A 26519-nucleotide genomic window follows, 5' to 3' on the forward strand; every position below is an offset into this window, starting at 1 on the left:
TTGTGTTTTTATTGTAAGTTGTCTCCAGAGTGTGAGTACATACGATGTATGGTGTGCATTAGAATTAGTGGCTCATTCGTTGATCTCTCCCTCTCTTGCTGGACAGGAGCTGCAGGCCAATTGGGTGGCGGGCTATCTCGGTGGTGGTGTCCCTTCACTTTTCCTGCTGTGGTGAATCTTGAGTATCTGGTATTGACATGTTCACGTGTGGTGTGTCTTTAGACTCTACTCTGATATACTCTCCAGCCCTGGGTAAGCTTCAGCCCTGTTCCTGGCTCTTCCTACCCTCCATCAGCTGTTAGCCCACTAATCTTTTGCAACACAGTCTGCTGTGTGTGTGTGTGTGTGTGTGTATTTGTGCATGTGTGATTGTGTATATTGTACATGTGTGTCCAGGCCTTGTAGGCCATTTGTGTCAGTGCCTTAGTGACTAAGGTTCTGACTGTTTGGAGAGAACCCACTCCCTGTATGTTTTAATATTTGTTAATAAAGACAGTGTATTTTTGGAACCACGCCTCTGGTTTCTGTGACCACGAACCTGTGTTGCCTGGTTGGGCTTCATGTACCCAGTTACAGTACAATTGATTGAATATTCTGAGGGGCAGGGCCTCAGATGGCGTAGTCGACATTTCTATTAGAGAGCTAACCTACCACTTGCCACATTATACACAGCTTTTTTGCATTTACATGCAATGGTAATTCCCTGGAATTGCATTTTCTAGTTCTTCTTCCGACCAAGTTTGACGTTTAATAACACTAAAACCACTGAACCGTTTGACGTCATTCAAACACTCCTACAAAGGTCTTGTAACGGACAATTGTACAATGTATTTTTTACATTTGTGAACCTTATACTTTTTGAGATATTTACGATAAAAGAGCAATAAATTCCCATTGACTTAACGTTGAGACGCTTTGGTGGCAAATATGCATTGTTACGTAAGTGCTAATTAAGCTTTACAGCTGTGAAAACATTCCAACACTAGAAGCAATCTAACCTTGAAGTAGAATATACCATTCCACAGCTGCGGCAAACCTGAACGTTAACGTTTTGTCGCCTGCTGTAGGAGCTACTGTAGCACTGCTCCTTACCTTTCAGAGGGTTTCTGCAATTACAGACAAGTAAGTGTTCCATTTTTTGGTATTTGACTTATTTAGAACTCGTCAAACATTATGTCATGTAAGTTAGCATTAACGTTATATGTGTGAAATGAGTGGTCGTCGATATGGGTTATGTAAGGAAACCCACTTTTAATTAACGTTAAATATGTAACGTTAGTCAAACGTTAACGTTACAGTAACCGGTTAGCTGTAGGTAACGATATAAATAGCTAACGACAGTCAAACCTAACGTTAACTCCCGGCTAACGTTTAACGTCAGCACTATATTTAGCTAACGACAATCGAACCTCAGCTAGCAGGTAAGTGTTTTGGTTTTTGATATTTGAGTCATTAATGTCGTCAAACGTTATGTTTCCTATTAGACATTCTCTGGCTATAACGTTAGCATGTATGACAGTGGGTCACAAAACTAACGTTATAACGTTAGAAAACGTTAATGTTAGTGAAATAGTTAACGTTAGCACCTTATTACGTTGATATTTATTATGTAAGGAAACCCACTGTTAATCAACGTTAATGTCGTTGACTTTACAGTGACTGGATAGCTGTAGGTTTTGATAGCTAACGACAGTCAAACGTAACGTAACTTTGGCTCCCAGCTAAGCACTAACATTACATTTCATTAGGCAGCAGCGTTTTTCTAGAAACGTAAAATCTGGTTCTATTTAACATTAGGACCTAGGTCACTTTCCACAGGTGTATAGAATCAAGCACCTAGAATAGATTATGAATGCAGACTGGTGCTTGATTATACTGTGTGAAGAGACCTGGGGCCTGTACTACGAAGGGAGCTTAACCTACCCAGATGTAACCCAGGGTTACTTTGTTAAACCGGGGTTGACAAAACCTGGTTATCTTTAGTGGTGTTAATCGGTACTATGACGCTGATTATGAAGTTGATTTGTTGAGCCGGGGTTAACCTCATTGGAGTTTGTGCGCGTTCACATAAAAGGGGCGGGTTGCAGCGCAAATCACCACTTTCAGTGATGACGCGTTCATCTTATTTTACGGATGGGGAATGCACAATTATTATGACAAGTTATGAGGAATTAAAACCCACTCTACGACAAAAATCAAATACGTCGGCAGTGAACAAAGCAAGCTGGCAAGGCTGTTGGCAACGTATTGCAGATCCTAAATGCCTAAAAGTAAAGTTTTATTTCCACATGATCTTCACATACGGAGGATTAATAGCTTGCGGAATGTATTTAATGAGTTGAAATAATTAAATTACTTATTTTGAGTTCATAGAAATGCCTACAGATGCAACACAATTTAGAAGTGGGCATATAGATTACAGTAATAAGGATAATTGAATGTTTAAGTAGCCCCATTGACTGATTTAGTGTATGCCTAATCCTGTGAACATTTCAGATGCAACACCATTGCCAAACGCACATGGCAGCAGGTGAAAATGAAACACAAACACATTATTCAGAATAGTGGTTTATATAGTCATAGCTTGCATTAATATTTCTTAATTATGAAAACATGTAGGCCTATGATTATAGCCTTCACTTGGCCTCTGTTTTACAGCTAACAAGAAAAAGGTGTCTTTGAACACTACTGTAAGGCACCAGAGTGTTTTACAGTAGCAGAGGAGTTGGCCATCGCAAATAATAGTGGAAGGCCGATTATGGAGGGGGTTGAGGGAGGCATTCGGTCGGATTCTGGTGCTGTGGAAATGTGTAGCCTTTATGTGCAGGGTACCCTACAGTAATATGACATTCAATTCAACAAGTTTATTTATTAGGCCTACTGTAGGCTATGTGCGATTTATTTTAGGCTATTCTTGCTCAGATGTTCAGCATACTGTAGGCCTATGTCCGATTTATTTTAGGACATACAGTATTCTTGCATCACCGATTGAATACATGAATGTCCACGTACGGGCATTGCTATGAGACGTCTTCCTAGATCATCTGACAAAGATAACAAATTCCGTCGGCTGACAATCTATATCTTCATAGAGAATATCGTCCGGGTAGGCTATATATATTTTCTGGCGGTCTCTAAAACCCCTCGCCCTGCGAAGAGAGTCCCTCACGATTTGCGCTCCAATGTCGTATGGATCATCCAGGTACGCCGACATGTCTCGGGAGAAATTGTTAGTGGAGGGGTGGTACTTATAAAGGGTGTGGTTAACGGAAACCTCGGGTTAACCAAGAACATAACCTGGTCGGAGCAGGTTTGAGATGCAGCGTAAATTGCCATGGCAGCATACCTCGGTTAAAACCTATCCACCTTTCGTAGTACGGGTTAATCGGGAAGTTACGCCACACGTGATCAAGTTACTCTCGAAGTTACCCAGATAAGCCAGAAACCCCGCTTTGTAGTACAGGCCCCCGATGAAACCAATCATGGTTTCATTCATGGCATGAGTACATTGTTGATGGTCGTAACGTTATACTGTAGCTTCTACCGTTCACATTTTATTTAAAGCTAACATATGCTCCTGTTTTTATTTACCAAACGTTGTACACCGCTTGTTTGTGTAAACAGACCAGGCTACGTTTTCATTCTGCTGTTGATGTAAATACGATCACGGTGTGCTATCATAGTTCGTTTTTTGATGGGTTTCATCAGGTCCCTTTCCACAGTTGTATAATCAAGCACCTAGATAATGAATGCATGGTGCTTGATTAATACTGTGGAGAGGGACCTTATGAAAGCCATGAATAGACTACTGTTAGGAAATGGACTATATGAAGTATTGTACAGAAGTTGCGCTATAACGTTTGTGTTTACATAGGCTACAATAGTATTGTAACGATTTGATAGCGAACCACACAGTTGTCCAATCAAAAGGTTTATTCACTGGGAACGAGAGCCGGGACACAGATAGACACAGAACACAATGCAAACAGGGCAGGTCAAGCACGCACACACACTACACATACAGGGGAGGACGCAGCCTCCCACACAAAAAGGATCACACACGAGGGAGAACTAAAAGGGAAACATGTTACAATAAAGACGCTAACATTACACACAAAACTAAGGAGAATAACGACATAAACCCCCCAAATGTTCGCTCTCGTATCCCAGGATCCCCTGCGCGGGAGAACGCTAACACTGTCTTTTGCGCCGACGTTACAGTATGTTTGCTTGGCCTACTCATTTTTGCATTGTTCTGGCCTATAAATTAAAGTGTAGCCTGGCACGTGAATCGAGCTTTCCAGTTGTACATTGTAATTTGTAGGAAAAAATGGAAGGAAGATTGATCAGTCCTTACTCATGATTATCAACAGCAACAACAAACCCATGCCTACAAAGTTTTCTAAGCTGCTTACGTTTTATATTGTAAAAAAATATGATTAGCTATCAACTATCCATAAACTGAAAACAATAAAACACAGAATGCTGCTTTGTTTGTAATTTAATATTATAGGCTAGTATTTAACTACCAGTAGCTTGATGGTGCAACAATTGTATTGTACTCTACCTTTTTTAATTGTCCTACAATTGTAGAGAATTGTTTAAAAAGCTTAAACTGTTTACCATGGTATTCGTTAAGTTAAACATGTGTCAGCCTAATGTAATGTAACTTCACTTAAATAAATAAGCTGTATTGAACAATTGTACAATTGCAGACATTCCTTGTATTGTTTTGGTATAGCTGTTAAACTTGCTTGCTTTTGTCTTTTAGGTTCCAGACCAGACCAGTGGTGATGACCATTGACATTGTGTGTGTGCCTGTCTGTGCACACCTGTCAACCATATATCTCTGACAATGTTGCTAGCAACATACCTACTAACATACATTCTTACAAACATCTCAACATATCTGTGCACATACCATTTAACCATACTGAGACTGAGATCTACACTGAGACATTCTGAGAACTATTGTTGGAACTTGTATACCTGTGAGTCATATTTGTCAACCATTCATACCTTTGAATCATACCTGTGCTGTAACATCTGTGAAACTTATTTATGCTGTTAGACCTCTGTTTTTAGACCTGAGCTGTGCTGTGTGAAAATTAAGATTCTAACTAAGTTCTGTCTAAAACTGATCATCCGAAGGGCTGACTCTTTTATTCTTCAGTATATCACCATTCAAGTTCTGTAAGAATGCAAATTCACTAGACATCTGTTTTCTCCCATATCATTATTGGTTAACTTTAAAATTGGTTTCAACAACTTTGATTTTTTTTACTTGAAACTTGCATTGGTTGTTAAGTGTTCATTAGTGTGTTCTGAGTATCATTCTGCTGTTTCTGCAGTACTGTATTAAAACAAAGAATGTTGATCAATATTGAATTGACCATTTATTTTTACTGACTGTCATATACTCTAAGCTAACATCTAACCAAGTAAGTGGTTTTTAAGAATACTGTAAGACTGTGTAATCTGAATAATCATACTGTAAGTAATATAATGTTATACACAGCTTTTTTGCATTTACATGCAATGGTAATTCCCTGGAATTGCATTTTCTAGTTTCAGATAGATTGCGTCTTGTCTGTTAACTATCATTGCCGTCGTGAAGTGCTCGCGGTTATGGAAATACCATGCACTATGCCGTTTAGGCTAAATAGCTAGAAAAATATATGTATCCAATGATATAATGTTTCTATACAATTATATAATGTTTCTGTTATTTCACTCTGTTTTACGTGGTTAAGGCCACTGCACATCCAAATAACTGCCCTTCATGACCCACAGGCGTCACTCTCCATAGGATAACATGGCAAAACTCATTTTTCTAAAACTGCTTTTCCATGTCTTACCTGCAATACGCATAGGAGGCTAGAAACACAGGTATAGCCTAAGCATACTATTTTGATCCCGTGAGAGAATATGTGTGCATGCACTTAGTGTTAATTTTGTCGCCTATTTTTAATTTAGTCTTAGTCTTGTGACAAAATGTCCTTTTTAGTCTTTGTCATACTTAGTCATTCAAATATCATTTTTGTTAGTCAAGTTTTAGTCGACTAAAAGTCTCGTCATTTTAGTCTAGTTTTAGTCAAAAGAAAACTAAAGGTATCTTAATCTTAGTCAGTTTTAGTCAACACATTTTAGTCATTTTTTATAACAAATTATTTCTGATTACCATTCGAGTCAAATAGTGTTTCACACATCTCAATTTTCCAACAATATTGTGTGTCCACAGGGCTACTCGTCTGTTATAATTACTCATTCTGATTTTTTGTCAGTCAGTATGTTTACATGCACAGGTAAGTCGAGCTACAGTTATAGCTCGGCTGGGATTTGACCATAGATAGTAAAAGATTTGACTGGACCACTGTCATATTCGTAGACCAGTGTTTCTCAAAGTGTGGTCCGGGAATCACTGGTGGTCCGCAAACTATCCCAAGTGGTCCGCGAGCAGACGTGGTAAAATATATTATAGTTGAGTTGTTTGCAATATTGAACCAACTTGTATGTAAAAACAGTTCTGCAACACTGATAGTTTAAATCATACAGTATGAATGTATGAAGTGGTCCTGAAACTGAAAAAGTTTGAGAAACACTGTCGTAGACCAAAGTATTAATGTTTTACTCCGCCTCGCTAGATGGCGATATGCGCCCAAACACAACACATTCCCCAAACAGACTCTCCATCTTAGCCATAGCTAACTTGCTAGCGAACTTTCCATATTAGCTTACTTGCTAGCAAACTTTGCATCATCAGTCTAACTAGTTAAATAGTTGAGATTACATGATGAACATTTTCGTATGGACATTCTGGGGGATGTTCATTTGTATGAGAGAAGCTTCAACTTCTGGGTATGTAGCATTGTGGCATAAAGCTTAGGTAGTTAGCTTGCTAACTGGCAGAAAATCTCCAGTGTTCTTGTTCCATGTAGTTTCGTGTTGCAGCCACAGGGTTGCAGCAACAGCACGTAGACTAGCCTACAGGAAAGCTGTTGCGTATGAACTCATTCGGAATATTTTGAAAACGTAACAGCTAGATATTCTGTCTTCTCATTTTGTAGACGAAAATGAAGATAGATTTTATCTTAGTTTTTATTTCATGCAAAACATTTTAGTCTCGTCTTTTTTCGTCAACAATAATGCATCTTAAGATAGTCTTAGTCAGTGTTTCAGGACATTACTGCCGTCTCGTCATCGTCTCGTCTTAGTCATGAAAAAAAAGGTTGTTGACGAACATATTTCCTCTCGTCTCGTCTGACGAAATTAACACTACATGCACTTTATTTATGCACTTTGTGTGCATATGTGTGCATGTAGGCTACTAGCCTACATGGGGTGGTCGGGAGGACAGCTTCATTCGTCCCTCCATAGACAGCAATAGGCTGTTTTGCATCCATTACAAACAAGCAACGTGAAAGTCTAGGATTGGGAAGAGCGCCTAGTATGCCTCTAGTGCATAAGCATGAAGTTGAACCTTTAGATGAAAAACAACACTTTAATAATAGGCCTACAATAAATAAATAAACCGCTATGACGTTTAGGCTACTTTTGACCATCGCATTTATCGCCTGTAACTCCTTGATAAGGACCTAACAGCAAAGTATTTGGCTGAGCAACGTAGGTTAATATGTTCTATGTTTTGTCCACATGATATAGGCCTATGTCTAATCATTGTTGCACTCGAACACTCTGAATTATTGTTGCACTTGTTGCATTGTTTCATTCGTCCTCCCTTTCAATCGTCCTGAGCGGTCGTTCTCTCTCCAAACTAACTTTATTCTCAAAATGTTGAGTTTAATGTCGACACGTCGAGATTAAAGTCGACATGATATTTCAACTTTATTCTCGAAATGTTGAGTTTAATATCGACATGGCGACATTAAAGTCAATACGTCGAGATTAAAGTCGATATTACATTTCAACTTTATTCTCGAAATGTCGAGTTTAATGTTGACATGGTGACTTTAAAGTCGACATGTCGAGTTTAATCTCGTCATGGCAAAAATATGTTTTCCTTCATGTGTGGCCCTAATACTCCGTCGTACCAACTATATTAAACATCATCTACCTAGCAAATAATTTAACCTTTTAAACTATCCACCTATTTAACTGTTCAGTCATTCCAACTATATTAAACCTCATCTACCTAGCAAATAATTAAACCTTTTAAACTATCCACCTATTTAACTGTTCAGTCATTCCAACTATATTAAACCTCATCTACCTAGCAAATAATTAAACCTTTTAAACTATCCACCTATTTAACTGTTCAGTCATTCCAACTATATTAAACCTCATCTACCTAGTTCAGTCATTCCAACTATATTAAACCTCATCATGTTGGTTGCTAATTAGCACATCATCTGTTTTAACAATATATTTCACACCATATGTTTTGCATTTTCATGCACTGGTAATTCCCTGGAATTGTGTTTTCTAGTTCTATTTTTTAACCAAAATTATTCAAATTGATTTTAGGATTGCATTGTCACTTTGCAGGTTAAAATACAATTTGTTGGAAAATATTGCAAATTGCAATATTAAATTACATAATGAATTGGCAATTGCATAATGTATTGTCTTTTTGAATTGCATATTGCAGATTGCATTCTCATTTGAATTAAGCTACACATATGCTTCCATATACCTCCTTGATGATCACTTAACTGAAAATGCCTTTTGTGTACATACTGTGACTAACTGTACAGATGTGTCAGTTTTTAAGACAGACAATGTATCATTTATCAAAGTGGCTTAATGAAGTAATTTATACTGAACAAAAATAAAGACGCAACACGCAAGTTTGATTTAACCAGCATCTTTTGTTGTGTCAGTTGGGTGTTTTATTTTGGCAAAGGTGAAGAACATGCTAACAAATATCTTTAGAAATGTTAGAGAAATAAGCCTTTTGTAATTACAATTATTGAAAAAAATACATTTGGCTCAGTATAGAATACAAGGAGAAATCACTGAAAATAATACTTTAACCTTCAGCTTCAAATCCAATATTTTTGTGAGGGTGTAGGTGATAAATAACTGCCATGTATGTGGCATAAAAATCCTTCATGTGCCCACACAATGTCCTGAACAAAAGAAAAGACCACATGGGCTTGGCAATAGCAATGACTTATTTATTTTATTAACAAAATACACAAACGGTACTTTTGAAACAGTCATGAAGAGAGACTTCCAGGTAAGGGTCTCCAGTCAGGGTGCAGTCAACTTTCTTTCTCTGAGCTAGGCCTGAAGAGTGGCACAAAAAATAAACAAATGATAAACAATGATTAGTTTACAAACAAGTGTATCTGTTCCTATTTGTCAAGAGAAGAGCACACACCTCTGGGACGCATGGAGAGAAACAGGAGGATCAGAGCCGACGAAGGCTCCGTTGTCATAAGCGTACTGCAGCAGGGCATTGAAACAAGGGTCCTGCAAAACACGGAGGAAAAGAGAGAAACAGGTGGTAGGTGGAAGAACAGTAGAAAATAAATCTTTTGTTGGTTACTATTATCAATATGAAGGTGGACGTTTCTGTGAAATTGTAACAATACATCTTAGGATACAGAGTGGACAATGGCTTTAGGTACCTTGATGAGAATGTGAGGGTTGCCCACAACTATGAGCAGGGCTTTGGCTCTGGTAATGGCCACGTTGAAGCGCTTTGGGTTGGAGAGGAAGCCTAGGACATTCTGAAGGTCTTCCTCCAGCACAGCCTCACTGGATCGCACCTGGTGGAAAACGTCAAATGGGAGAACGTCAAAAGTCTTTTGTCACCAAGACTGTGAAGTATACTGATAGCGAATTACCCTGAAACATCATCATGATCAAGATACAACACATACAATTCTGCATATGCTATGTAAGGGACAACAGCCGCCGAGGTGTCCTGTTGTACAGAATTATTGGACGAGGGCAAGACCCCCACAAGTCCATTAATTCCGTATAACAGGACAACTCGAAGGCCGTTATCCCGCTTATCACCTGGTTGCCTATCTAGGCAATAGCCATGCCTTTATAGCACGCACAACTTTCTTTAGCCCTATAACAGTTATAGCATGGACAGTTCGCTTGTTTACAGTTGATTCCATTGTTGCGAAGCCTGCCTCCAGGCTCAACCGTCGTCCTACTATGGTTGATATAGTTACCATTCATAAGCATTGATATGGAACGGTGATTAAACTTTTTTTTTTAACCAGATCTACTTCATAGGTGTCCTGTTATTCAGAATTAATAGCGACCCCACCAGCCAATCAGAAAAGAGTATCTTTCTTCTCTCCGGGTAATAGAGCCAGTTAAACCATTTTCACACCAACTGTAGCTACTGTAATATATCTAGAGTATTTTCTGTGCTGGCCTGAACAGCTGACTGCCTGGTTCTTCCAGAAACAACAGGACTGGTTGAACTGTGACTGTTACAGGTCAGAATCAGTGGTGAATGGATATGCACTTCACCGTGGACAAGATGATGACGAGGAATTCTTGTCCCTGAAACTCCTCCACAGAGCCGACTTTGATGTCTGCTAGACCCACCCTGTGGAGCAGGACTCTCATCTTCTCCACCTGAATCAACACACACACACACACACACACCATTGGAATCAACACAAAACACACAGCAGCCACGCACGGACGCACACATGGCCTGTGTCTCAGCAGACAAACGACCATGAAAAACCCATGAGCTGCTATGGACTGAAGGTATTTAAGGATGCAAACCCATGAGCTGCTATGGACTGAAGGTATTTAAGGATGCAAACCCATGAGCTGCTATGGACTGAAGGTATTCAGGATGCAAGGCACGCCAGAGGTACAGAGGCCTGAAGGTATTTAAGGATGCAAGGCACGCCAGAGGTACAGAGGCCAACTGTAATAGTGGTGCAGCTCTTAGATGTGGCGTCGGTGTTGGCTACCTGTTTCCTGTAGGGGGCGATGATGCCGATGTCGGTGGGGGAAATGGGGTTGTAGAGCCTCTTGGCCAGCTGGCAACAGTACAGCATGACCTGCACAGCCTCGCCAGGGTTGAACCAGGAGGGATTATTACCCTCCCGCATCTCAGTGGCCTAGGGTGAGGGAGTCAAAAACAAAACAAAAACACCTCATGGATTAATACAAAGGTCTCATTACTCTCATGGATGAATACAAAGGTCTCATTACTCTTATGGTACTAAATTACTATTCGGTGCTTTAGTATTCTTGGTGTGTAATTATGGCAGAGAAAAACACATTACAGGTTTAGCTAACTATATTCATTTCTTGATTCGTCCCCCTACTTCTTGAATTTCCCCTGGGGATCAATAAAGTATCTATCTATCTATCTATCTACTCCATGAGGTGTGACATCTAACAAGTAGCACACTCATGTGAAAATAGCTGTCAAGCTTCCAGACCCTAAACACAACTTAAATAGATTACTAAGCTATAACATATGACGGCAGGGTGGAGGTCTCTTAAATAGACTACTAAGCTATACCACATGACCCCAGTGCAGGGTGGAGGTCTCTTAAATAGACTACTAAGATATACCATATGACCCACGCAACCCGAACAGACTGTGATTAACATCTCGGGATTCGACCTCAGTGGGGTAGAGACCGAAGTGCTAAGCAAAGGTTTATCTTTCTGCCCCACCAACAATGTTAACCCATTCAAACTCAAGGTAGACACTTTCAAATTCTTCCGATCACTCCAACTTAAGCATTTTTTCTCCCCCAAACCTAGTGCACCTAGGCCCACTAGTAATTCTGTGCAGGTAATCTCCACTGTTGATAGCACAGAGCCACCCATGAGAGAGAATACACCTTTCAGAAAGAAATCCACTTTTGTTCCCTATTCTAATCTGAACCCTTCCATGACCACATACAAAAATTTGGTGGAAAATGATTTTACCAAGTTATGCAAAGAAGCGCACCAAAAGAGAATGAATGTCAAATTCCGAAATAAAGAGTTTGAATGAACTAGAAAAGAGAACAGATATTCTTATTCGCCCTGCTGATAAAGGGGGTTCCATTGTTGTAATGAGTACTGACAATTACAACTTGAGTATCATGTCCCAACTCAATGACAAAGATTGTTACACTCCGTTAACCCGCAATCCCCTAGAACACCATAAAGCGGAGATTGATCAGCTATTGGAGAAGGCATTACAAAGGGATTGGATTACTGAAAAAGAAAAATACTTTTTGACTGTGAAACATCCTGTATGTCCCGTGTTTTCTGGACTTCCCAAGATACATAAATCCCTGATTGATCCACCACTCAGGCCCATTGTGTCTAGTATTGGCTGCTTAACTGAGCCTCTGTCACAGTATCTGGACTTTTTCTTGAAAAAAATTATTGTTATGTTTATATTAGGGGTGTAACGGTACACAGAAGTCACGGTTCGGTTCATACCTCGGTTCGGACATCACGGTTCGGTACGAGTTCGGTACAGTGGAGGGAAAAGCAAAACAAAAATGCAGAAAGCATTTTTTTTTGTACATGTCTCAGGCTGTACCACCTAGTGTCATACAGTCTCTTCCCTGAGCTATCTGCAACAGCCTGAAGTGTGTAAGATGTAGGCTAAACAGTACAATAAGTACAATAAGTACCCAGACTCCATCTGTAACTTGTAAACAAAATAAGACAATCAGCTCTAAAACTGAAAATAGGCCTACAGCATCTCTTATTTCTGAAAGTGCAAATTACATAGAAAAATGATTTTTAAAAATCCACTTAAGCAAGACCTTCAACATCTGTGTTTAGTTGTATATGGAAGGGTCTACAATTTGCCTCAATATTTTTTTTATTGTGTGTAAAGTAATAATCTAGCCTACTAACTGTGAAAATATCACACTATTTTGCCTTTTTAAAAAAAACGAAATTGCTCCTTTCATTTCATAAACAGACTACAACTAGAAGTCACGTGACTTTGCCCTTTGACGTTAACTCACCGTAGCATGGTTTGTTTATTAGCCTGGTTAGCGTTGTCACTTTATTTTACTGTCTATGCACTTAACACTACCAGAACCTCATGTGAGAAGTTACAAGTTACCCCAACATAAAGGTAATTACCACGCGATTTACATAGCTTTCTGTCATTACGGAATCATTTAATTTAAGCCATAGGTTTTGGCCCTATTTGTATGTGTATCCAAAGGCTGCTGAAGCGCAGGGGAAGTTTTTTCCCCTCGTTTCAGTGATTGGTAGCCTACATCATCTGGGTGATGGCTTCGAATATGTGTAGCATTTTTTCCACTCACATACCCAACAACTGCTGAACAACGCCGACACACAGTTTCATCTTATCCACCACTCTTTCGTCTGTACTAACGTTACTGTAACTGAAGTTCTTAAACTTGCGATCTTAAAGAGACCAGCGGATCCTCTAACTCTTGTGGGTCTAACCTTAGTGCTGCTAATGACTGACGGACTCGACCGACGACCTGACAAAAAAAACATAGGCGCCAATCAGAGCTTCAGAGCTAAGGCGAGGCTACAGATTAGCGTTAGGTGTCGCTAAAGAACTCCCGTAACTCTCGCTACTTAACAGTAATTGCGCATGACATTAATTAATCCACACACGAGTTGTATGTATTTTTATACCGTGTATTCTCCGTGTAAATTCATGCACCGAACCGTGACGCCCGTACCGTTTCGGTTCAATACGAATACATGAACCGTTACACCCCTAGTTTATATACATGCATTCCTCATGAAGCAGGGGCCGAGGCGCTACTACACTTCTTTTCAAGACGGGCCACTGACACAGCTCCTCCCAATGAATTCTTACTGACACTGTCCGAAGTTGTTTTAACAATGAATTATTTCCAATATGCGGGCTCTTATTACTTACAGAAGTGTGGGGTCAGTATGGGTAGTTGCTTTGCACCATCATACGCATGCCTAGTAATGGGTTTATGGGAAGCTAAGTTCATTGACAATCCTGTGAACAACCTATTCCTCCCTAAAATCCCTCTTTGGAAGAGGTACATTGACGATGTATTCTTTATTTGGATGGGGACTTCTCTGGAATTAGATCAATTCATGGCCTATATTAACTCCACGACACCCTTTTTAAGGTTCACAGTGGAACACTCTACAGATAAGGTTAATTTCCTTGACTTGACCATCTACAAAAATTCCCAAAGAGGTCTAGAAACATCAATCTATCGCAAACCCCTCAGTAGAAATACCCTCCTCAGAGCAGATAGCCATCACCCCAAACAACTCATTAAAAACATTCCCATTGGCCAATTTTTACGACTCAGAAGGAATTGCAGCAGTGATGCCGAGTTTGAGCGCGGTGCAGCAGAAATGACAGAGCGCTTTCGCAGTAGGGGCTATGCTGCAAGCGACATCTCCACAGCCTATGTACGAGCCAGATCGACGCAACGAGCACACCTCCTGGTTAAAACCAAACGCACCTCGAAGCAAAGACTCTGTTTCTCCACAGAATTCTCGCATATTGGTGGAGAATTAAAACATGTCATTAAGAAACACTGGCACGTCTTGCAGAGCGATCGAGCTCTTAAAGACATGCGCAGAACCGCCGCGTATTACTTTTAAACATCCTCGCTCCCTTAGAGACAGGTTGGTTCACACGATCATGAGCCCTCCACCAAAACCTACGTGGTTGCCGGCTCCTCCTCTGGGTTTTTACAGATGTGGACATTGTACTCATTGTTCGAACTCTTGTGACACGAAGCAATTTTCCCATCCCCAGTCAGGCAAAAAATACAACATCAACTCATTTATTAATTGCAACACTACCCATGTGATTTACATGTTGAAATGTCCTTGTGGCTTGGTCTATGTGGGCCAAACTAAACGCCCCCTGAAACTACGCATTGCAGAACACAAAGCAGCTATCCGTAACCGGAATATGGACTATGCTATTGCGAGACATTATGTGCAAGCGAATCATGGCTCCAATGCGTCGCTTAAATTTTGGGGGATTGAGAAAATCCTACCCTCCAAACGAGGAGGGGACATACTGTAGTGAGGTCCCTACTACAAAGAGAGGCTTTCTGGAATTTAACTCTGAACACAGTAGAACCTAATGGTCTTAATGAGGAACTTGGCCTCTCTTGTTTTTTATAATCCACACTTTGAGGTACCTGTATAAATGTTGAGTCTGTATGTATATTTATTTTCTATACTTCTACATGTACTTCTTCTTTGAAGGTGTTGAATGTGTATATATATATATATATATATATATATATATATATATATATATATATATAGATATATGTATTTTCCTTTTTTGGTTTCTTTTTGGTGGTTTGTTTTTTCCTTTTCTGTCTACATCTGAGTGCTTACACAGGACTGGTTAATTGATGTACCACACCCACCTAGGCCAGTAACCAATGCCTGGGAAGATGTTAGTATCTGACTCTTTAAAAACTGTACATCATTGCCATTGACTGTTTGACTCCGAAGAAGACGCATGGGCGTCGAAACGTTAGTCAGTTTGCACAAATAAAAACACGTTAAAGCATTGAGTGCTCCGGTCCTGCTCCTTGGCTCCTGTTAGACCTTGGATCTCCCTTTTTGACTTCTGCGTCCTGTTCCGTGAGCACCAACCAGGCTGAAGCGCAAGTGACACCCTTCTACAGACTACTAAGCTATAACATATGACCCCAGTGCAGGGTGGAGGTCTCTTAAATAGACTACTAAGCTATACCATATGACCCCAGTGCAGGGTGGAGGTCTCTGAGGCGGCTCAACTCACCCGCACTCCATGGAAGATTAAGGGGAAGCCCTTCCTGGGCAGCCGGCCCCAGTGACACAGCGAGTCCACCACGGCCCTCTGCGCGCGCATGGCCAGGTCACCAGCATAGAAGAGCCGCGAGGGCAGCGAGAGCAAAGCCTCATGGGAGCGGTAGTTGTACAGGAGTTTGGTCACCTGAGAAGAAGTGGTCATGTTATTTAGAACAGCAATACAGAGGGAAACATCGGCAAGATAAAGCCGTGCTGCACACAATAAGATGCACACCATAAGATGCTCACCAGAGAAGGGTTGAAGCCATTGTCATCGCAAGCGTAGAGGGGTATTGCCATAAGTCTCTCCAACAGAGACACTCCCAGCCCAAACACAGAGGCTAGCTTGGACTTCACCACCGGGCCCAGCTGGCATGGGTCTCCAGCCAGCACTATCTGGATCACACCAGAGGAGAGAAGCGTACCGCATCAGTGTCCATGAAACTTGACCATTCTTTGTTATGTTAAGTGAAGATAAAGCAATTCATGTAAGAATATTTTTGCCAGGTATACAGCTAAGTCTGACCTGGCCGTCCTTCTCTGACAACAGGCCAATGGGAATCAGGCACTCGGGCTCTGTGGCCTGTCCAGCCTCATCCAGGAACACATGGGTGAAATGGCCAACCCTGTGGTGGGGAATGAACACACTTATATACAGTAGCTCATAGGATAAGAAGAGATGCATCAGCTCTTTGGTTTATCACGTGGCATAACCAGTGACTATAGTAAGCATAGGGTTAGGGTTAGAGCATGTGGCATAACCAGTGACTATAGTTATAATAATAATAATAATAATAATAATAATAATAACCAGTGACTATAGTAAGCATGTGGCATAACCAGTGACTATTATAATTACAACAACAACAACAATCAGTGACTATAGTAATAATAATAATAATAATAATAACAACCAGTGACTACAGTAATAATAATAATAATAATAATAATAATAATAATAATAATAATAATAATAATAATAATAACAACAACAACAACCAGTGACTATAGTAATAAAAATAATAATAATAATAATAATAATAATAAATATAGCTGCAAGCAGCAATGAGGGGGCCAAGCAGTTAAGCAGGAGTTGGGATTGGATTGGACTGGACATACCAAGTTTGGTTTAAATCGGTGAAAGTGTTGCTAATCATAGAGTGTTAATTATAGCACCCCTAGTGGTGAAAGCACACCAAATTAATTGTGCATCCTCAGGATCTATTCCCAAGTCCACATACCAAGTTTAGTTGCGATAGGTGAAAGTGTTGCTAATCATAGAGCCCCTAGTGGTCAAATGTCACCAAATTTATTGTGGGTCCTTAGGATGTGTTTACGAATCAACGTATCAAGTTTGGTGTTGATACGTAAAAGTCTTCCTAATTATAGCGCCCCCTAGTGGTCAAAGTATACCAAATGTATTGTGTGTCCTCAGGATGGGATCCCAAGTCCATATACCAAGTTTGGTTTCTATATGTGAAAGCATTGCTGAGATATGATCCTACTTCCTGTGATTATAGCGCCCCCCCTAGTGGTCAAAAGACTCCAAATTTATTTTGTATCTTCAGAATGGGGTCTCAAGTCCATGTACCAAGTTTGGTTTCAATATGTGTAAGCATTGCTGAGATTCTGAGTTCTGAGCCCATGTAACAAGATTGGTTTTGATACGTGAAAGTATTACTGAGATATCCCTTCACTTACTGTTTGGTGGCTTCGCCGCCAATTTTGATTGGCTGTTACGGGCGAACGGTTTTAGGTTTGAAGACAAAAAGGGATAACTTTTTTGAGGCTTGGACTGAAGATTATGTGTGTCAAGTTTGGTGTCAATCGGACAAAATTTGTGACCTGTGAAAACTTTTAGGTGTTTTTTTATTAAATCCAATATGGCCGCCGAATCAATTAGGATGACATCACAGTTTTGCTTGGGTCAGCCTAAGGACCTCCGACTGTATTAACAGACCCCACTAGTACATTTTAATTCCAAACACAACAGCAGCTACAGGCCAAAACACATTGTTCCTAATTGCAGCGCCCCCTAGAGGTCAAAGGTCACTAAAGTATTTTAACATCCTCCTGATGGAGTCTTGAGTCTACGTACTAAGTTTGGTTATGATACATGAAATGGTTGCGGAGATATGAGCTCACTTCCTTTTTGGCGGCCTCGCCACAAATTTCGATTGGCTGCTACGGGCAAACACTTCCGTCAATTGTTATGGAAATCAAAGCACCGATAAGGCATGGTCTGAAGATGGTCTGTGCCAATTTTGGTGAGGATCCGATGAAATTTGTGACCTAGAGAAATTTGATAGTGGTTTTGATTAAATCCAATATGGCGGCCAAATCAATTATGTTGATGTCATGAATTGCCATCTGTCGACATAAGGATCTTTCACAGTATTACCAGACACCACTAGTACATTGTAATTCTAGGCACAACAGCAGTCCAAAAGGCATGTTACTGATTTACAGCGCCCCCTAGAGGTCAAAGGTCACCGAATTTCTAGAGCATCCTCCTGACGGGGTCATGAGTCCATATACCAAGTTTGGATTTGATGACTGCAAGGGTTGCTGAGATATGAGCTCACTTCCTGTTTGGCGGCTTCGCCGCAAATTTTGATTGGCTGTTACGGGCGAACGGTAATACTTCCGAAGACGAAAAGTGATAACTTTTGTAAGGCTTGGTCTGAAGATGATCTGTGTAAAATTTGGTGGGAATCAGAGAAAGTATGTGTTTTTGATGAAATCCAAAATGACGTCATAACTCGGCTTGGTCCAAGGATTCCAACGATACCTGACTTTTGAAAATCGGACTTACGGGTCAAAAGTTACGTGAGTGAACACACTTCCAACTTTGGCCTGTTGGTGGCGCTAGAGGGTTCGAGTTGCCGACATGAAACATGGTGACATGAATCATGGGACCGTCCCCAATTAGTGTGCCAAATTTCCCAACTTTTTACCAGACGGTTCTATGGGCTGCCATTGACTTCCATTGCATATAATAATAGGAAAACGTAGAAACACAATGAGGTCCTCGCAGCTTCGCTGATTGGCCCCCAATAATAACCAGTGACTATAGTAAGCATGGCATCGTGCCCTTTCGTAACACAGAAATGAAACTATTGATCAGATTTAGAGGTGTCATATGTTCCACTGGTCAGATTTAGAGGTGCCATACTGTATGTTCTTGGAGCCTGATTCTTATTTAGTTCCAGCTGTATGGAAGCATATGAGTAGCTTTATTCAAATGAGAATGCAATCTGCAATATGCAATTCAAAAAGACATTACATTATGCAATTGACAATTCATTATGCAATTTAATATTGAAATTTGCAATAATATCCAACAAATTGTATTTTAATCTGCAAAGTGACAATGAAATCCTAAAATCAATTCCAATTGAATTGATCAATTCCAGATTGCATTCTCATTTGAATATAGCTACCCATATGCTTCCATACAGCTGTGTCACTGTTTGGAAAGGCTTATACTGTCCATGCTTCATACCATCATTGAGTAGAACATAGGTCATACTCCAGTGCATTGCCCATTGAGTAGAACTTCAAAGCACTAGGCAGGTCGTACTCCAGTGCATTGCCCATTGCTTCTGTGCTATGTTAGCATTGCCCATTGCTTCTGTCAGAGGCATATCAAGCTTTTTAAAAGTGTGGGGGTTGTGGGATAGGGAAGTGAAACAATTCGGCCAAATTATAAATAACTAAATAATTAATTAAATAATTAATATGCCTAACTATAATACCTATTAAATAAATGTAAAGGACACAGAATAATGACAGAACTGTAAGCTCAAATTCAAAAATGTTTTGCATACCCAAACATATGCAAAGGGAATATAAATAAATTGTGTTTTATATAGCCAGCTTAATTAATGTCAATTTAAAGATTATGATTAGCAGTTTCTATGCTATTTCCATTGATAGTTACAGGAAGCCACGTTGTTGTTCAAACTATTGTTGCTTCTAGCCCACGTAGCCTCCAGTTTCACTTGCTGCAGGGATGCACACATTGCATGAGCACTCATAAGCGTTAATGCTGGAAATAGTTCAGATGTAGAACTGAAATGTGTCTTGACGCCGCCGTTTGTAAGATCAAAATAAGATGTTCTTAGGAACGTGATCGTATTTAAGACATTAATATCTCCAGTAGATGTAGAACTACGAAACACATTTGACAGTGAAATGCCGCCGACGTTTGTAAGATCAATAAGATCAAATAAGACGCGATGTAATTAAGCTGTTCAGATCTTTTCCAAGCGTCTTGGAGACGTATGTGTGCTGACTGGGCTATGTCTATATAGTTGATGATACCAAATTAATGTATTTTTAAAGTATTTCTGATTGGGGAAATGTTTAGCCTAGTTTATTTTTCTTTCAGTCCGCGGTTCCATACCATTCAATCTTGCTGCAAATGATCAGACATGTGAAGCACCGGGCATAACAATTTTGCGGCTTCGTGGACCATTAGGCTAATTGTTGTGGAGGCCCATAGTTTGAGAAAAGCTGCAGATCATAGACAGAGAAAGCATAATGCTCTGAGAACAGTAGCCAAAGGTCTTTCTGCAGAAACAACAAGTGCCTTGGTGCGCTCACCCCCGCTTTCACTTTGACTCCCTGAATTTTACATTGTGACAAAAACGGTCAGTCAGACAGTGAATTTTGGTTTACTAAATTAGCATAATGCGGTAACAATTATCATTTCAATTCTACCTCAAATCTGCTCACTGCAAACGTTATAATGCAGACCCAAGCAGCAGCACAGCCTTGAAAGACGGACACTTTGAATTTTATCAGAGCAGCTTTGGTTCTTAACTCATTGAATGTTTTCGGAAGCTTTGTCCTAGAGTGTCAGCAATCTAGACCATTGTTGATGATTTTTGTACAGCCACAGCATATTCTGTTATAACACCCACATCCCCCACGCTTGCTACGCCCCTGGCTTCTGTACTATGTTAGCATTGCCCATTGCTTCTGTACTATGTTAGCATTGCCCATTGCTTCTGTGCTGTTAGCATTGTCCATTGCTTCTGTGCTATGTTAGCATTGCAGAGCACAGACAGGAGGGACTGAATATGGCGTCCGTTGTCCAGTGCTCTTCCAGCTGGATCTCTGGTCTCATGACTCACCGCAGGCCGATCTGATAGAACATTCCAGCGCTGGAGCAGGTGCTGACCACTATCCTGTGGAAGGAGGCGTGGCGGATGTCCTCTCCCGCACGAGAGTACTGCTGCAGGACCTCAGGGATGGACTGAGACAGAGACACAGAGAAAAGGACAGAGTTCAGCATCAACCACTTCTCCAGAAATTACCCCTCTCAGAGAGGAGAGATGTGCAGAAATTACCCCTCTACACTGATAACTACCCCTCTCTACTGATAACTACCAAAATGCCAAAGTGCTTCGCAGAAACCTTCAAAGATTCTTAAACAGAAGACTCTTGCCACTAGTATTTTTAAGTATAAGTATAAGTATATATACTCTTTTGATCCCGTGAGGGAAATTTGGTCTCTGCATTTATCCCAATCCGTGAATTAGTGAAACAAGGATACAAGGATACAAGGAAGTTTATTGTCACATGCATATAGTTACTGGAAGTAAGAAATGCAGTGAAATTAAGTATGGTGTCAGCCTATTTGTGCATTTATGGGGGGGTAAAAAGTGCAGTAGAAGAGGGGTTTAGTAGATTAAGTGGCAAGGGCTGCATAAGAAAGGTGGGGGAGGATTGCGATTGGGGGGGGGGGGCACCAACAAGGAGCACCCAAGAGCAACAGGGGCAAGGAAAAACTCCCTTACCAAGGAAGAAACCTTGGGCATATCCACGGCTCAAGGGGCTAACCCAACTGCCAAGGGTCTTGGTGTGTGTGTTGGGGGGATGACAAGGGAGATGGGATAGTGTGCTGTGTATGTGGGGAGAGGGCAGTGTGCAATATGTGTGTTGGAGAAGCTTCCTCATGAGACAATGTGCTGTGTATTGGGGGGCGGGGGCAGTGTGCTGTAAGTATGTTGGGGATGTGTGTTGGAGAAGCTTCCTGATGAAATAATGTGCTGTGTATGTAGGGGAGAGGGGGGGGCAGTGTACTGGAAGTATGATGTATGTGAGTGATGACAGTGAAGATGTGTGTGTGGGCGGGAGGGGAGTGAAGCAGTGACTGTGTGTGTGTGTGTGTATAGTGTGTGTGTGGGTAGGTGGGGGCAGTATGCTGTAAGTAAGTAGAGGATGTGTGTTGGAGAAGATCCTGAAGACAATGTGCTGTGTATGTAGGGAGGGGGGGGGGGGCAGTGTGCAGCAAGTATGTAGAGGAGGCTTACTGTAGCAAGCAGTGTGCTGTATGTATGTGAGGTGATGACAGTGATGATGTAAGAGTGTGTGTTTTTGTGTGTGTGTGTGTGTTGGGGATGGGGGGGGGGGGACAGAAGGCTAGGCAATCAAGGACATGGGTAGATAGATGGAGGAGAAATCAAAAATAATAAATAAAAAGTTCTATAGAGATGTGCAAAAGTTGGAGAAAGTCAGATATGTGTTTGTGTGTGTGTGTGTGTGTGTGTGTGTGTGTGTGTTTTGACGTGTGATGAATAAGAAAATAAATAAAAGGTCTGCAGCATAGGGAGAGGGATGTAAAAGTGCTAAAAGTCATGTAGGTGTGTGTGTGTGTGTGTGTGTGTGTGGGGGGGGGGGGTCATGAGTGCTGAGGAGTGGATGAGTGCAAAGTCAGTATAGTGTGAGTTCAGAGTTGGGAAATGTTTGAGAGTGCTGAGGAGTGAATGTGTGCAAAGTCAGTATAGTGTGAGTTCACAGTTCGGATGGCCTGGGGATAAAAACTTCTCCTGAGTCTCTCAGTTCTGGCTTTGTGACTACATAGGCGTCTTCTTGATTTCAGCGGTAGGAATAATCCATTGTTAGGATGAGAAGAGTCCTTCAGAATCTTTTGGGCTCTTAGGAGTACTCTTCTGGAATAGATTTCTTGTAGAGCAGGGAGTTGAGTTCTTATAGTACGTTCAGCTGAGCGCACTACTCTCTGCAGAGTACTACAATCTCTAACTGTGGAGTTCCCATACCAGGTGATGATGCTACCAGTTAGAACACTCTCAACCGCTGAAGTGTAGAAGGCCTTCATGATGGATGTAGAAACTTTGAATTTCCTTAGCTGACGAAGGAAGTAGAGTCGTTGTCTGGACTTCTTCAGAACATGTTGAGTGTTAACAGTCCATGTTAAGTCTTCAGTAATGTGGACACCAAGGTATTTAAAACTTGTGACTCTCTCTACAGGTTGCCCGCTGATCATTAGTGGGGTGTAACTGTAGTTCTGCTGCTTCCTTCTGTAATCCACTACCATTTCCTTGGTTTTATTGATATTCAGTGTCAAGCTGTTAGATTGACACCACTGTGCCACCTCATCAACCTGATCCAAGTAGAGCTGTTCATTGTTGTTACTAATCAGGCCCAAGATCACTGTGTCATCTGCAAACTTGATGATGGAGGTATGACTACTGTTGGCTTTGCAGTCATGTGTGTAGATGTTGTACAGCAGTGGACTCAAAACACAGCCTTGGGGAGCACCAGTGCTGATGGTTAATGAGTCAGATGTCAGACCCCCCACTCTAACCACTTGTGAACGGTTGGTGAGGAAGTCAAATATCCAGTGACACAGGGTGGTGTTCAGTCCTAAGGCCTTCATCTTTGTGACCAAGGTGAGAGGTACTATCGTGTTGAATGCTGAACTAAAGTCAATGAACAGCATCCTCACATAATTCCCATTCCCCTCCTCCAGGTGAGTTAAGGTGGTGTGCATGAGGTTTGAGATGGCATCCTCTGTAGACCTGTTGGCTCTGTAAGCAAATTGGAGGGGGTCGAAGGAGGCAGGGAGGGATGAGCAGATAATGTTTTTCACAAGCTTCTCAAAACACTTCATCACTGTAGACGTCAGGGCTACTGGGCGGTAGTCATTCAGACATGATGGACTTTTGTTTTTCGGTACTGGAACAATAACAGACTGCTTGAGGCAAGTAGGAACTGTCTCTTGAGTCAATGATGTGTTAAAGATATAAGTGAACACAGGAGCTAACTGAGCAGCGCAGGATTTCAAAATCCTGTTAGAAATTCCATCCGGTCCAGCAGCTTTTCTACAATTAACCCTCCTAAAGGCATTGCTCACATCGACCTCAGAGACACAGAAAGGTGCATCCTCATTTGCTTCACATGCTGCAGCTAGTGCAAGATAGTCTGTGTTTTTCATGTCAAAGCGAGCATAAAAAGCATTAAGTTCATCAGGGAGGTCTTTACTCACATTCATCATAGGAGGGGACTTTCTTTCAAAGCCAGTGATGGTTCGGAGTCCTTTCCACACTCGTGCTGGATCACCCTCCAAGAAATCAGCTTCAACTTTGTCTCTATAGCGCCGCTTAGCATCTTTAATAGCTCTACGTAAACTATAAGATGCTGCTTTGTAATCCGTCATATCCCCTGAAATAAGCCCAGCATTATAAGTCATGGTGCGTGTCTTTAATGCCGTTCTCACTTCTCTATCCACCCATGGCTTCTGGTTAGGGAAGCTTCGGATCTTTACAGTTGGGATGATGGAATCAGTTAGCATATTGATGTAACTCAATGATACTTCCGTAAACTCATTGATGTCAGCAGAGTTCGTCTTGAACATCTCCCAGTCAACGTTGCTAAGGGCGTCCTGTAGCCTGGCTTCCGATTGGTCAGTCCAGCGCTTGACCTCCTTCGTCACTGGGGGGTCCGTCTGACTTCTCTGCTTGTACATAGGCAGAAGGAAAACAGCGGCATGGTCTGATTTTCCGAAAGCTGGTAGAGACTTAGCTTTGTAACTGTTCTTGAACTGTGTGTAGCAGTGATCCAGTGTGTTGTCACCACGTGTAGGGAAGTGAATGTGTTGAATAAATTCAGGCATGGACCGGTTCAGATGTACTTGATTGAAATCACCGGCCACAATAAGCGCAGCTTCAGGGTGCGTGTGTTGTTGTCTATTTAACACTTCTTGCAATTCTGAAACCGCAGCATCTGTGTTGGCTTGTGGAGGAATGTAGACAGCGTTGAATATTACCGAAGTAAACTCACGGGGCAGGTAGAAGGGTCGACAGACGACCGCTAGATGTTCTAGATGAGGCGAGCAGGACTTTGAGAGAACGGTGACATTTCTAGGATCACACCACTTGCTGTTCGTCATGATGCAAACACCGCCACCTTTCGATTTCCCAGATTCCTCAGTCCTGTCAGAGCGAGCAGCAGAGAAAAACTCCACCGGAGTGATGGCACAGTCCGGTACAAGTTCAGTTAGCCATGTCTCAGTAAAGCATAGAATGTTACAGTCCCTGATGTCTCTTTGAAACTGTATCCTCGCTCTTAGTTCATCCATCTTGTTAACAAGAGACTGGACATTGGCTAGGAGAATGCTAGGCAGTGGAGGCCTATGAGCTCTATTCCTCAATCTGTTACGGGCCCCGGCTCGTTTTCCTCGGTGTTTTTTCCTTCTGCGCCGAGATGCGTCTCCATGGTTCCCTGATGCATCTCGGAGAATCTCAGTCGGCCAGGTAGAATCGTCAATTAAAACATCCCGAAACAAAAAAGGCGATTCATTTCCGATGTTTCTGAGTGTAACGCCATCATACGTAATCAGTGCAGTGGAAAAGTGCAAAAAATTAGGGGTTAATAAAAGGTAAAAGAGTAAATATAAGCACAAATTAGGCGGAGCAACCAAAAAGGCGTCCGAACGCGGCGGCGCCATGGCAACAAGTAACACACTCAGTACACATTGTACACACAGTGAGGTGAAGCACACACTAATCCCAGCGCAGTGAGCTGCCTGCAACAACAGCGGCACTCGGGGAGCAGTGAGGGGTTAGGGAGGTGCCTTGCTCAAGGGCACTTCAACCGTGCCTACTGGTTGGGGTTCGAACCGGCAACCCTCCAGTTACAGGTCTGAAGTGCTAACCAGTAGGCCACGGCAACCCTCCGGTTACAGGTCCGAAGTGCTAACCAGTAGGCCACGGCAACCCTCCGGTTACAGGTCCGAAGTGCTAACCAGTAGGCCACGGCAACCCTCCGGTTACAGGTCCGAAGTGCTAACCAGTAGGCCACGGCTGCCCCTAACAACCACTGCCCCTTTTTGCCCGTTTGTCGGTGGTACTAATATGCACATTTGGCACAGAGGGATTTCCTTGTGAATGTAATACCTCTTCCTGCCTGCAGGAGGCGTTGACGCGCGCCAGGCTGGCCGAGTGGAGGAACCCACTCTCGTGCAGCCGGATGCAGACCAGGTCAGCGGCGCTGTTGGAGGGCGTGCAGACCAGCAGACGGCTGGAGGGGATGCGATGGTACACCTGCAGCAGGACACACTCCACACGCTCAGGACACACTCAGGACACACTCCACACGCTCAGGACACACTCCACACGCTCAGGACACACTCCACACGCTCAGGACACGCTCAGGACACGCTCAGGACAAGCTCAGGACAAGCTCAGGACAAGCTCAGGACAAGCTCAGGACAAACTCAGGACAAACTCAGGACAAACTCAGGACAAACTCAGGACAAACTCAGGACAAACTCAGGACAAACTCCACACGCTCAGGACACGCTCAGGACACACTCCACACGCTCAGGACACACTCAGGACACACTCAGGACACACTCCACACGCTCAGGACACACTCCACACGCTCAGGACACACTCCACACGCTCAGGACACACTCCACACGCTCAGGACACGCTCAGGACACACTCCACACGCTCAGG

The 26519-nt window shown here is 42.0% G+C and overlaps 1 protein-coding gene across 1 annotated transcript in view; it reads right to left on the minus strand.

Annotated features, from left to right (window-relative positions):
• Positions 1 to 9324: 9324 nt before the first annotated feature.
• LOC143138975 (RNA helicase Mov10l1-like) overlaps positions 9325 to 26519 on the minus strand; it is a 55907-nt gene continuing 38712 nt past the window's right edge. Inside the window, exons 18-26 of the mRNA XM_076299487.1 lie at positions 25956 to 26102; positions 20889 to 21010; positions 16274 to 16373; positions 15997 to 16143; positions 15719 to 15892; positions 10917 to 11066; positions 10459 to 10566; positions 9594 to 9734; positions 9325 to 9435 (exon numbers count right to left, since the gene is read on the minus strand). Coding sequence (XP_076155602.1) covers positions 9325 to 9435; positions 9594 to 9734; positions 10459 to 10566; positions 10917 to 11066; positions 15719 to 15892; positions 15997 to 16143; positions 16274 to 16373; positions 20889 to 21010; positions 25956 to 26102 — 1200 coding nt within the window. The remainder of the gene's footprint in view (positions 9436 to 9593; positions 9735 to 10458; positions 10567 to 10916; positions 11067 to 15718; positions 15893 to 15996; positions 16144 to 16273; positions 16374 to 20888; positions 21011 to 25955; positions 26103 to 26519) is intronic.

This window comes from Alosa pseudoharengus, unplaced genomic scaffold (assembly GCF_046254945.1).
Source record: "Alosa pseudoharengus isolate Yale_2024_CS ecotype anadromous, Long Island Sound unplaced genomic scaffold, YU_APseudo_1.1 YU_APseudo_1.1_scf_10, whole genome shotgun sequence".
Lineage (NCBI taxonomy): Eukaryota > Metazoa > Chordata > Actinopteri > Clupeiformes > Clupeidae > Alosa > Alosa pseudoharengus.